This window comes from Anolis carolinensis, unplaced genomic scaffold, assembly GCF_035594765.1.
Source record: "Anolis carolinensis isolate JA03-04 unplaced genomic scaffold, rAnoCar3.1.pri scaffold_7, whole genome shotgun sequence".
Classification (NCBI taxonomy): Eukaryota; Metazoa; Chordata; class Lepidosauria; order Squamata; family Dactyloidae; genus Anolis; species Anolis carolinensis.
Window position 1 is genome coordinate 1,137,757 of NW_026943818.1, and position 13,783 is coordinate 1,151,539.

At 37.0% G+C, this 13,783-nt stretch overlaps 1 protein-coding gene across 3 annotated transcripts in view; it reads left to right on the top strand.

Moving 5' to 3' along the window:
* lhx2 (LIM homeobox 2) overlaps positions 1-13,783 on the top strand; it is a 166,114-nt gene that overhangs the window by 43,809 nt on the left and 108,522 nt on the right. For all 3 annotated transcript variants that reach the window (XM_062959497.1, XM_062959496.1, XM_062959495.1), the window contains exon 3: positions 1-197. This exon is cut by the window's left edge and continues 201 nt beyond it. In XM_062959497.1, the coding sequence (XP_062815567.1) occupies positions 1-197 (197 nt within the window). The remainder of the gene's footprint in view (positions 198-13,783) is intronic.

Consider the following 13,783-nt stretch of genomic DNA (forward strand, 5'->3'; position numbering starts at 1 on the left):
AGGGCCCTTCGCCTTGCACTTCGCCGCCGGGGAGGGCGCGGGAAAGGCGGGCGCCGCGCCAGGACAGGCCCCGGCTTTGGGCCCTGCCGCCCTGGGACTGCCCGGGTACTACAACGGGGCCGGCGCCGTCCAGAAAGGCAGGCCGAGGAAGAGGAAGAGCCCCGCGCCCGGCCCGGACCTCGCGGCCTACAACGCAGGTAAGAGAGGCCTTCTCTGGAGCAGGCCGCGGCCTAGTTGGGCCTTCCCTCAGGGTTTTTGGACTACAACTCCCAGAATTCCTGGCCTCAGGCCCCTTCCTTTTCCCCCTCAGCCGCTTAAGCGGCTGAGGGGGAAAAGGAAAGGGCCTGAGGCCAGGAATTCTGGGAGTTGTAGTCCAAAACACCCTGAGGGAAAAGGCTCAAGTAGGCTCATGTAGGCCCAAGTAGGCCGCAAGCCTAGAGTGAGTCGTTTCTAGTCAAATTGGCCATCGCTCGGGAGGGTTTTGCTCGTGACCGGGGTTTGGAAAAGGCCCAGGAAACTAGGAACCCCTAACAGAGATATAACCTAGAATATCAAGGCAAACTATCCACAATATCATCATCTTTGAACCGGATTATACGGCAGTGTAGACTCAGGGCCCTTCCTCACAGCCTTCTAACCCAGAATATCAAGGCAAACTATCCACAATATCAGTTTAAACCGGATTATATAAACTCTTCCTCGTAGCCATACAATCCAGAAACTCAAGGCAGGTAATCCGCAATATCTTTGAACTGGGTTATCCGGCAATTATTATTATTATTATTATTATTACAGTACTAAAGTTCACCATCATTATTATTATTATTATGACAGCTCAACAACAACATAATTACAATAATATTGTTATTATTACTGCTATTACAGTACTATTGAAGTTCACCATTATTATTATTATTATTACAGCTCAACAATATAATAATAATATTGTTATTACTACTATTACAGTACTATTGAAGTTCAACAATATTATTATTATTATTACAGCTCAACAACATAATAATAATAACAATAATAATATTGGTATTATTACTACTATTACAGTACTATTGAAGTTCACCAATATTATTATTACAGCTCAACAACATAATAATAATAACAATAATAATATTGTTATTATTACTACTATTACAGTACTATTGAAGTTCACCAATATTATTATTATTATTGCAGCTCAACAACGACATAATAATAATATTATTACTACTACTACTACTACTACTACATTCCAACAATGTTGTTGTTGTTTTGTTGTTGTTATTACAGTCCAACAATACTATCATTATTGTTGTTACTACAGTCCAACAATGTTGTTGTTGTTACAGTCCAACCAGATTATCATTGTTGTTATTGTTGTTTATTATTATTACAGCTCAACAACAACATAATAATAACAACAATAATAATATTGTTATTATTACTACTATTACAGTACTATTGAAGTTCACCATATTATTATTATTACAGCTCAATGACATAATACTAATATTACTACTACTACATTCCAACATTATTGTTGTTTTGTTGTTGTTGTTACAGTCCAACAATGTTATCATTATTGTTGTTGTTACAGTCCAACAATATTGTTGTTATAGTCCAACAATATTATTATTGTTGTTGTTATTGTTTTTGTTGTTGTTATTACAGTCCAACAATGTTGGTTTTGTTGTTACAGTCCAACATTATTATTATTATTATTATTATTATTATTATTATTATTATTATTATTATTATTATTATTATCACCATGTTTATTTCTACCCTGCCTTTCTCCCCATCGGGACTCCTGGTGTCTTGGTATTTTCTTCTTCTTTTCCTTGGTGTTTTAGGCTTGTTCCTGGGGTTCTTTGGGGCACTGATTCAGAAAATTGCCTGGTTTCTTGTGTATGGTTTTCATGATTTTTTATGGCCGAGCAGATGGCGACTGGTGGATGGCATATGTTCTGTTATCTCGCAAACGAGAGCTTATGGGGGGGAAATTGGTGCCGTTTTTGGAATCAGCAGGTCAGATATGCCCAGATACTGGTCTAACGCTTGAGGCACCGAAATGTGTGTTGGCCAGAATAATAATATTAGTAATAATAACGCACCAGAATCGTGGGAAATGACAGGAAGAAAGAGGGGGAGATTTTGTAATGTAGTTTCCTTTTAGGGAAGATCTGGGAAATTGAGTCTCCTAATGGGGAGAAAAAAGCAGGATGATGATAATAATAATAATAACATATTATTATTAGTATTATTGACACAAAGACAGTGTATGACACAGCAAACGAGATATATATGCTGGATTTCGTATCACAAAATCACAAGTTGAACATTTTCCAAGCGTTTAGGACTTATTTATTGTTGTTGTTGTTGTTAGGACTTATTTGTTGTTGTTGTTGTTATTGACACAAAGACAGAATATGACACAGCAAACGAAATATATATGGGTTGTTGTGTGTCTTTCGGGCTGTGTGGCCATGTTCCAGAAGCATTCTCTCCTGACGTTTCGCCCACATCTATGGCAGGCATCCTCAGAGGTTGTGAGGTATGCCTGCCATAGATGTGGGCGAAACGTCAGGAGAGAATGCTTCTGGAACATGGCCACACAGCCCGAAAGACACACAACAACCCTGTGATCCTGGCCATGAAAGCCTTCGACAACACATTGAAATATATATGCTGGATTTCGTATCACAGAATCACAAGTCGAACACTTCCCAAGCGTTTAGGACTTATTTATTGTTGTTGTCGTTGTTGTTGTTAGGACTTATTTATTGTTGTTGTTGTTGTTGTTGTTATTGACACAAACACAAAGTATGACACAGCAAAATGCTGGAATTCGTATCACAAAATCACAAGTTGAACACTTTCCAAGCGTTTAGGACTTATTTATTATTATTATTAGTTGTTGTTGTTGTTATTATTGATACAAAGACAGAGTATGTCACAGCAAATGAGATATACTGTGTATTCTGGATTTCGTATCACAAAATCACAAGTTGAACATTTTCCAAGTGTTTAGGACTTTATTATTATTATTATTATTATTATTATTATTATTATTATTATTGGGGACCTTATTTTGCAAAAAGCAGGATAATAATATAGTATTATTATTGACACAAACACAAAGTATGACACAGCAAACGAAATATATATGCTGGATTTCGTATCACAGAATCACAAGTTCGAACACTTCCCAAGTGTTTAGGACTTCTTCTTCTTCTTCTTCTTCTTCTTCTTCTTCTTCTTCTTCTTCTTCTTCTTCTTCTTCTTCTTCTTCTATTTATTATTATTATTATTATTATTGGGGGCTTTATCTTGCAAAAAAGCAGGATAATAATAATAATATAGTATTATTATTATTATTATTATTATTATTATTATTGACACAAAGACAGAGTATGACACAGCAAACCAGATATCTATGCTGGATTTCGTATCACAGAATCGCAAGTCGAACACTTCCCAAGAGTTTAGAACTTATTATTTATTTATTTATTGGGGGCCTTATCTTGCGTAAAGCAAGATGATAATAATAATAATAATAATAATAATAATAATATTTTATTGTATGACACAGCAAACAAGATCTATATGCTGGATTTCATTTCACAAAATCACAAGTCGAACACTTCCCAAGTGTCTAGGACTGTGTGATGTATTATTATTATTATTATTATTATTATTATTATTATTATTATTATTATTACACAGCAAACAAGATAGACATGCTGGATTTCGTTTCACAAAATCACAAGTCGAACACTTCCCAAGTGTCTAGGACTGTGTGATGTATTTTCGGATGATGCGTGCAGATCCCAGCAGGGTGGCCTTTTGCAGTTGACAGATCGTAATTTTGTCAATGTCTATTGTTTCCAAATGCCGGCTGAGATATTATTATTATTATTATTATTATTGTTGTTGATACAAAGACAGAGCATGACACAGCAAACCAGATATATATGAAGGATTTCATATCACAAAATCACAAGTTGAACACTTCCCAAGCGTTTGGGACTATTATTATTACTATTTTATTATGACACAGCAAACAAGATAGATATGCTGGATTTAATATTATTATTATTATTATTATTATTATTATTATTGGGGGCCTTATCTTGCGAAAAGACTGAGTGTTTATTAGAGGGAAGGTATAAGGAAGTAGATTGCTTGCCCTTTTTTGGAAGGAATTCGCAAGTGTTTTGGAGTCTCCTTCTCTGGAGGTTTTAAAGCAGAGGCTGCATGGCCATCTGCCGGGAGGGTTTGAATGGTGCCTGGCAGGATCGGGACCCACTTTAACCCTCCAAAGAGGCCATTATTCCTTGGAAACTGGTCTCTCTTTTTTTTCTTTTTTCTTTTTTCTTTTTTGAGCGGCGGTTGTTAGAGACAGAGATGGAGTCTGACAAGTGGAAAAAGGCTCCAGAGGGGGGTCCGGACATCAAACAGATCCCCCCTTTTTCCCCCTAACCCTTTTGCCTTCCCCCAGCCTTTCAATGAGGACACTTTGTGATCCCAGCTCCATCCCTCCCTCTTTCTTTCTTTCTTTCTTTCTTTCTTTCTTTCTTTCTTTCTTTCTTTTTCTTTCTTTCGGGAAAGAATGTTGGTGGCGACAGTGCCTTTATATTTTATTATGCATTTCCATATGTTTATTTGCATATATATATATATATATATATATTTCATATTTCTATATTTTATTTATACTTTAGGCTTTGTATTTTATATTATAGATTTATATATTTCATTTATACATTTACAGTATTATATCTTTTATTTATTTCCTGCTATATTAATATATAATATAATATAGACATAATATAATATTTATATATAATATAGAATATAATATTTCTATATTTTATAGTTTATGTTTTATGTTTATTATATATTTATTTTTTGTATTAATATAGACATAATATCACTGTAATATAATTTAATGTTTATATATAATATATACATACAGTAGAGTCTCACTTATCCAAGCTAAACGGGCCAGCAGAACCTTGGATAAGCGAATATCTTCGATAATAATCAGGAAAAGCCTATTAAACATCAAATTAGGTTTTAATTTTACAAATTAAGCACCAAAACATCACGTTATACAACAAATTTGACAGAAAAAGTAGTTCAATATGCAGTAATGTTATGTTGTAATTACTGTATTTACAAATTTAACACCAAAATATCACGATATATTGAAAACATTGACTACAAAAATGCATTGGATAATCCAGAACCTTGGATAAGCTAGTGTTGGATAAGTGAGACTCTATTGTATAATATTTCTATATTCTGTATTTCTATATTTTATACTTTATGCTTTATAATATATATATATATATATATATATATATATATATATAAAATTTTTGAATTATATATATTATATTTTAGATATATTTAATACATAATAATAATAATAATAATAATAATAATAATAATAATAATAATAATAATTTATTTATATCTCACCCTATCTCCCCAAGGGGACCAAACCTCTCTCGGGTATGTTCAGTTGCTGAGCACCATAGAAAAGAATAGGAAAGGGTTAAGGGAGAGGCAGTGGGCGGGGTCATGCAAATTCCACATCAGTTGAGAGAGAAAGGAACCCTGGGATGTGTCTCACTGTAACCTGCAATGACCTTGGAGGGAGGGCTTCCAAACCCATTGCCCACTGGGCAAAGCTGGCATCTAATAGGTCTACCGACTGTTAGGAATTGTGGGAGTTGAAGTCCAAAACACCTGGAAGGCCATGGCTGTTCTAACCAGCTAGTTGGAAATGATTTGTTTACATTACCCCCCATTTATAAGAAAACCCTTTCCGATGTGACCGTCAACTAGTTTTGCCTTCGGATCAATCCAGAAACCACCCCTAGGTGTAAAAACATATGAAAATATCCTATATATTGAATGGATTTCATCCTCCTTAGCTGGGAAAAGTTCTTTTTTGAGCGCATAGTTCTGCGGATCTTCGAAACAGGGCCCCTTGTGGGGGTCTTCTTGGATATCTGGATTTAATCCCTGCGGGATCCGTCCTTAATCCAAATCCTCTCTTCTCGAGGCATTTGGGGAATTTTAATTCCAGGAGCTGCGAAAAGAAACCCAGGGAACGAGGGCAAGGCGGGGGCCCATCTGCACTGTGACGTTAATGCAGTTGGACACTACTTGAACTGCTATAGTACCTTGGGAGTTGGGGGTTTGCTGCATTTCGAGCCTTCTCGAAATCCCAGGCAGTTGAAATGGTGTTGTTGTGAGTTTTCCGGACTGTATGGCCATGTTCTAGAAGCATTCTCTTCTGATGTTTCGCCCACATCTATGGCAGGCATTCTCAGAGGTTGTGAGTTAAAAGTGGTGTAAGACTGCGTGTGGATGGCAGTGGTCTCCAAAGGATGTTCGGAGGCGACATTGAGCACACCCTTTCGGGCAGACTTCAGTTCCTATCATCCCCTGTCTATGGCTGGGTTGGCCCTGGTGATTGGTTTACTGTATATACTCGAATATAAGCCTAGTTTTTCAGCCCTCTTTTTAAGACTGAAAAAGCCCCCCTCGGCTTATACTCGGGTGAGGGTCCTGGTTGGCTTATATTTGGGTCGGCTTATACTCAAGAATATTTGGTACATTTATTATTTTTCTCTATTATTATTGGTATTATTACATTTATTATTTTTCTCTATTATTGCTACTATTACATTTATTTTACTCTATTATTATTATTATTATTATTATTATTAATAATACATTTATTATTTCACTCTGATCTTATTTTTTATTATTATTGCATTTATTATTTTACTCTATTTATTATTACAGTAGAGTCTCACTTATCCAAGCTAAATGGGCCGGCAGAAGCTTGGATAAGCGAATATCTTGGATAATAAGGAGGAATTAAGGAAAAGCCTATTACACATCAAATTAGGTCATGATTTTACAAATTAAGCACCAAAACAACAAATTTGACAGAAAAAGTAGTTCAATACGCAGTAATGTTATGTTGTAATTACTGTATTTACAAATTTAGCATCAAAATATCACGATATATTGAAAACATTGACTACAAAAATGGCTTGGATAATCCAGAAGTTTGGATAAGCGAAGCTTGGATAAATAAGACTCTACTATATTATTATTGCATTTATTATTTTACTCTATTTATTATTACATGTATTATTTTCCTGTATTTATTATTATTATTATTACATGTGTTATTTTACTCTATTATTATTAAAAGGATACATAAGCACATTCACATTGAAGAAGATGAGAATAATGATTGGATCAGAGTTGGACAGTCTTATCTTAAATTTGAGTTTTATGTAAATATTCAAAAACATTTAACCTACGGATGCCTCGATTAATGTAATTTTATTGGTATCTGTTTTTATTTCTGAAATTTACCACCCTCGGCTTATGCTGGAGTCAATGTTTTCCTAGTTGTTTTGTGGTAAAATTAGGTGCCTCGGCTTATATTTGGGTCAGCTTATACTCGAGTATATACGGTATTTATTTTGTGAGTGCCATCCAGTTGGAATTGTGTGGTTTATCTGCCCAGAAGGCTATTCTTGGTATTCCTGGAGGAATATTAAGAAGAGTGATGGTTCTCATGAAACTTTTCCTTGATTTACGTCTACTGGGAAGAGGTTGGTAGCAATACAGTGCGTGGGGTTCACAGTGTTCAGACTTATTTTTCTCACAGTTGGCAGGAACTTCTCGTCGCACATCGGGCGGGCAAGGCCAGCTAGCTTATAGAGAAAGTACCGTATATACTCGAGTATAAGCCGACCCGAATATAAGCCGAGGCACCTAATTTTACCACAAAAAAAACTGGGAAAACATTGACTCCAGTATAAGCCGAGGGTGGGAAATTTCAGAAATAAAAATAGATATCAATAAAATTACATTAATTGAGGCCTCAGTAGGTTAAATGTTTTTGAATATTTACATCAAGCTGAAATTTAAGATAAGACTGTCCAACTCTGATCAAATCATTATTCTCATCTTCTTCAATGTAAATGTGCTTATGTATCCTTTTAATAATAATAGAGTAAAATAATACATGTAATAATAATAATAATAAATAATAATAAATACAGGAAAATAATACATGTAATAATAAATAGAGTAAAATAATAAATACAACAACAATAATAAGATCAGATTGAAATAATAAATGTATTATTATTATTAATAATAATACATTTATTATTTCAATCTGATCTTATGGTTGAATTTTTAAAAATTAAAAGGCATCTTGCACAAAATTATTATTATTAATAATAATAATAGAGTAAAATAAACGTAATAGTAGCAACAATAATAGAGAAAAATAATAAACGTAATACAGTAGAGTCTCACTTATCCAACACTCGCTTATCCAACGTTCTGGATTATCCAACACATTTTTGTAGTCAATGTTTTCAATGCATTGTGATATTTTGGTGCTAAATTGGTGCTAAATTCGTAAATACAGTAATTACTACGTAGCATTACTGCGTAATGAACTACTTTTTCTGTCAAATTTGTTGTATAACATGATGTTTTGGTGCTTCATTTGTAAAATCATAACCTATTTTGATGTTTAATAGGCTTTTTCTTAATCTCTCCTTATTATCCAACATATTCGCTTATCCAACGTTCTGACGGCCCGTTTGTGTTGGATAAGTGAGACTCTACTGTAATAATAAAAATAGAGTAAAATAAACGTAATAGTAGCAACAATAATAGAGAAAAATAATAAACGTAATAATACCAATAATAATAGAAAAAAATAATAACTGTACCATATATTCTGGAGTATAAGCTGACCCAAATATAAGCCAACCAGGACCTTCACCCGAGTATAAGCCGAGGGGGGCTTTTTCAGTCTTAAAAAGAGGACTGAAAAACTAGGCTTATACTCGAGTATATACAGCAGGGGTCCTCAAACTTTTTAAGCCGAGTACCGGTCCACAATCCTTCAGACTGTTGAGGGGCCGGATTATCATTTGGAAAAAAAAATACAAACAAATTCCAATGCACACTGCACATGTCTTATTTGTAGTGCAAAACAACAACAACAACAACAAGAACAATGAAATAACAATACAATATTTAAAAATAAAAACAATTTTAACCAACATACATTTATCAGGATTTCAATGGGAAGTGTGGTCCTGCTTCTGGCCAATGAGATAGTCAAGTTAATTAGGATTGTTGTTGTTGTTGTTGCTGTTATGTGCCTTTCAGACTTTGGGCGAGCCTAAGTCTAAAATTTATTTATTTAATATTTATTTATTTACTACATTTGTATCACACCCTTCTCACCCCAAAGGGGACTCAGAGTGGCTTACAAATTATATGTACATACAATATATTACATTATTAGCATAGCACAATATTAGCATTAAATATTACTATATTGAACTATACCACTATACTGTAATATGATTAGTAATATTATATGTAATATAGAATATATAATTAATATTATTATATGGTATTATTATTAGTGTTATATTGTATTACATTATAATATTATTATCAATATTATACGTATATACAATATATTATATTATAAAACTGAGGGCGGGGGCCAGGTAAATGACCTTGGAGGGCCGCATCCGGCCCCGGGCCTTAGTTTGGGGACCCCTGATATACAGTATGTGCAAACTTGGGCCCTCCAGGTGTTTTGGACTACAACTCCCACCATTCCTAACAGCCGGTAGGCTGTTAGGAATGGTGGGAGTTGTAGTCCAAAACACCTGGAGGGCCCAAGTTTGCACATACCTGTTATAAAGTCTTATCTGTGTCTTAGGCTTCAGGTGTAGTAGCTGGAGAGATCTTTCAGGGCATTAGGAAGTTGTTTTTCGACTGTTTCACTTGCGACGGATCGGAGTTGTGGTCCTGGTTTCACAATAATGTGTGGGTCTAAGGGGGAAGAAGCCTTCCATGCAGACTTCTCCTGGAGTTGGGTGGGCTCAGCCGGTGGCCAAGAGCCTTGGAAGGGGATCAAGAGGCCACCGCCGAGCAGCCGGAGCTCTGCGAGGAACACTCCCTTCCGCGGATCACTTTTTCCAAGCTCTTCCAGATGTTGCTGCTTCTGCAGCTGTTGCCTTATGTGTGAAATTTCTGAGCTCCTTCTGAGAATCCTTGCAGCTTCCATAAGCCTCGTATGCGAGGGGATGCTGGGCTTGGAAGTCCGCCTACCTCTGGAGCCCAGATCCGCAGTGTCGAGAGGCATCTTGCACAAAATGTACACATTGTCCAGATCCATAAATGGTGTGACACCATGACGTGCCGATTTCGGTCCCCACGGAGGACTCACACTCCCAACATGCAGGAGTGTGGGATCTATAACAGGAAAAGTAGATCCAGGATTTCCTCTCTGATGAGTCTCCATCGACACTGCAGTAGAATTCAGTTTGAATCTGCATTGTAGGGTCCTTGTAGACTCACATATTGCACTCAAACGGTTCTATGTGAGTCTACACCAGGCGTGGGCAAACTTTGGTCCTCCAGGTGTTTTGGACTTCAACTCTCACAATTCCTAACAGCTTTCAGATTACACAGTGTTGTTGTTGTTGTTGTTGTTGTTGTTGTTGTTGTTACTACCCTGTTTCCCCGAAAATAAGACAGTGTCTTATATTAATTTTTTGCTCCCAAAGATGCGCTAGGTCTTATTTTCAGGGGATGTCTTATTTTTCCACAAAGACGAATTCACATTTATGGTTGAATTTTTAAAAATTAAAAATTTTTATCTACTGTACAGTAGTTGTCATCACCAAACAGCATAACCAAACTGTGAATCCTTTCAAGAATTTCTATATTATATTTTATTGCTTTATTGTTTTAAAATTACTGTTTTAAATTTGTGTTTGTATGTAAATTTCTGTTGTTGTTGTTTGGCTTGTCCCTGTGTAAGCTGCCTTGAGTCCCTTTTGGGAGATGGAGGTGGGATACAAGGATAAAGTTATTATATTATTATTATTATTATTATTATTATTATTATTATTATTATTTCTTGTTACTACCTTTATTTCCTTGTACAACAATCTATGGTATGTATATTTACAGATTCTGCATGCTTCCAAACAAAAACTTTACTAGGTCTTACTTTCGGGGGAGGCCTTATATTTAGCAATTCAGCAAAACTTCTACAAGGTCTTATTTTCTGGGGATGTCTTATTTTCAGGGAAACAGGGTACTGTATTGCATTGAAGATGCAGCTTGATTTTGGAGCACCAATTTCTGGGGGGAAACTGCATTTTAGAAAATCCCACTGGCTATATCCCGAGTCAGCCCTAGTTCTGATCTGCAAGGTTTCAGATTACATACACATGGTGGTTGTTGTTGTTGTTGTTGTTACTACTGTATTGCATTGAAGACGCAGCTTGATTTTGGAGCTCCGGTTTCTGGTCTTAGAATCGGTGAAATGCGGTATGGTTAGGCCTCTTTGTGGGGTAATTTGGGGCTCTGACTCAGAAAATCCCACTGGCTATATCCCCAGTCAGCCCTAGTTCTGATCTGCAAGGTTTCAGATTACATACACATGGTGGTTGTTGTTGTTGTTGTTGTTGTTACTACTGTATTGCATTGAAGACGCAGCTTGATTTTGGAGCTCCGGTTTCTGGTCTTAGAATCGGTGAAATGCGGTATGGTTAGGCCTCTTTGTGGGGTAATTTGGGGCTCTGACTCAGAAAATCCCACTGGCTATATCCCGAGTCAGCTCTAGTTTATTCGATATGGTTGAATCTCACAAACCTGCCCAAAACTTTGAATAATCCCTACGCCAGGATATCCTGTAAATTTGCTCCTCTGAGGAGCGGCTTGAAGAGCTGGGTCTGTTGAGAAGAGAAGGTCGAGAGAGGACCAGAGAGCCATATGTGTGTGTATGTATACGTACAGTATATGTATGTATATATATTTGAAAGGCTATCCTAAAGAAGAGGGAGCAGGCTTTGTTTACTGCTGACCTGGAGACTCAATGGAGCCATGGGTTCAAATCACAGGGAAGGAGATTCCACTTGGACCTTAGGAAGAACTTCCTGTTAGAGCTGTTCAACAGTGGAACTCTTTGCCGCAGAGGCACCTTCTTTGGAGGCTTTGAAGCCAACACTGGATGGATGTCTGTCTGTCTGTCGGGGGTGCTTTGATGGTCCTTTTGAGGTGTTGGCCTCATTGCCTCCAAAGAAGGAGCCTCCCTTTGAGGCAGAGAGTTCCACTGTTGAACAGCTCTAACAGTCAGGAAGCTCTTCCTAAAGTATTATTATTATTATTATTATTATTATTATTATTATTATTATTATTATGACACAGCAAAAGAGATCTATATGCTGGATTTCATATCACAAAATCACAAGTTGAACACTTCCCAAGTGTCTAGGACTGTGTGATGTATTTTCGGATGATGCGTGCAGATCCCAGAAGGGTGGCCTTTTGCAGTTGGCAGATCGTGATTTTGTCAATGTCTATTGTTTCCAAATGCCGGCTGAGATCTTTTGGCACGGCACCCAATATGCCGATCACCACCGGGACCACCTGCCCTGGTTTCTGCCAGAGTCTTTGGAGTTCAATCTTGAGGTCCTGATAGCGGCTGAGTTTTTCCTGTTGTTTTTCGTCAATGCGACTGTCACCTGGGATGGCGACATCAATGATCCAAACCTTTTTCCTTTCCACAACTGTGATGTCTGGTGTGTTGTGTTCCAGAACTTTGTCAGTCTGGATTCGGAAGTCCCACAGTATCTTTGCGTGCTCATTTTCCAATACTTTTGCAGGTTTGTGATCCCACCAGTTCTTTAATGTTGGGAGGTAGTACTTGAGGCATGAATTCCAATGAAACATTTGGGCCACAGAGTTGTGCCTCTGTTTGTAGTCTGTCTGTGCAATTTTCTTACAGCAGCTGAGAATATGATTAATGGTTTCATCGGTTTCCTTGCACCGTCTGCATTTTGGGTCATCAGCTGATTTTTCGATCTTGGCCGTAATTGCCTTTGTCCTGATGTCTTGCTCCTGGGCTGCAAGGATCAGGCCTTCTGTCTCCTTCTTCAGGGTCCCATTCGTGAGCCAGAGCCAGGTCTTCTATTATTATTATTATTAATAATAATAATAATTGCCTTTGTCCTGATGGCTTGCTCCTGGGCTGCAAGGATCAGGCCTTCTGTTTCCTTCTTCAGGGTCCCATTCGTGATCCAGAGCCAGGTCTTCTCCTTATTAGCTTTTTCCTTCAATTTTGTCAAGGAACTTTCCATGCAGTGTTTTGTTGTGCCAGCTGTCAGCTCTAGTTTGTAGTGCGGTTTTCTTGTACTGGTTTTTTGTCTGCTGTGCTTTGAGGAGTTTCTGATTTTTGACTTCAATCAAAGCAGGTTCTTCACTTTGCTTTACATATTCTGCCAGGGCATGTTTTTCTTCTTCCTAAAGTATTATTATTATTATTATTATTATTATTATTATTGACACAACGACGTTGTATGACACAGCAAACAAGATAGATATGCTGGATTTCGTTTCACAAAATCACAAGTCGAACACTTCCCAAGTGTCTAGGACTGTGTGATGTATTTTCGGATGATGCGCCCAGATCCCAGTAAGGTGGCCTTTTGCAGTTGGCAGATCGTAATTTTGTCAATGTCTATTGTTTCCAAATGCCGGCTGGGATCTTTTGGCACGGCACCCAGTGTGCCCATCACCACCGGGACCACCTGCACTGGTTTCTGCCAGAGTCTTTGCAGTTCAGTCTTGAAGTCCTGATAGCGGCTGAGTTTTTCCTGTTGTTTTTCTTCAATGCGACTGTCACCTGGGA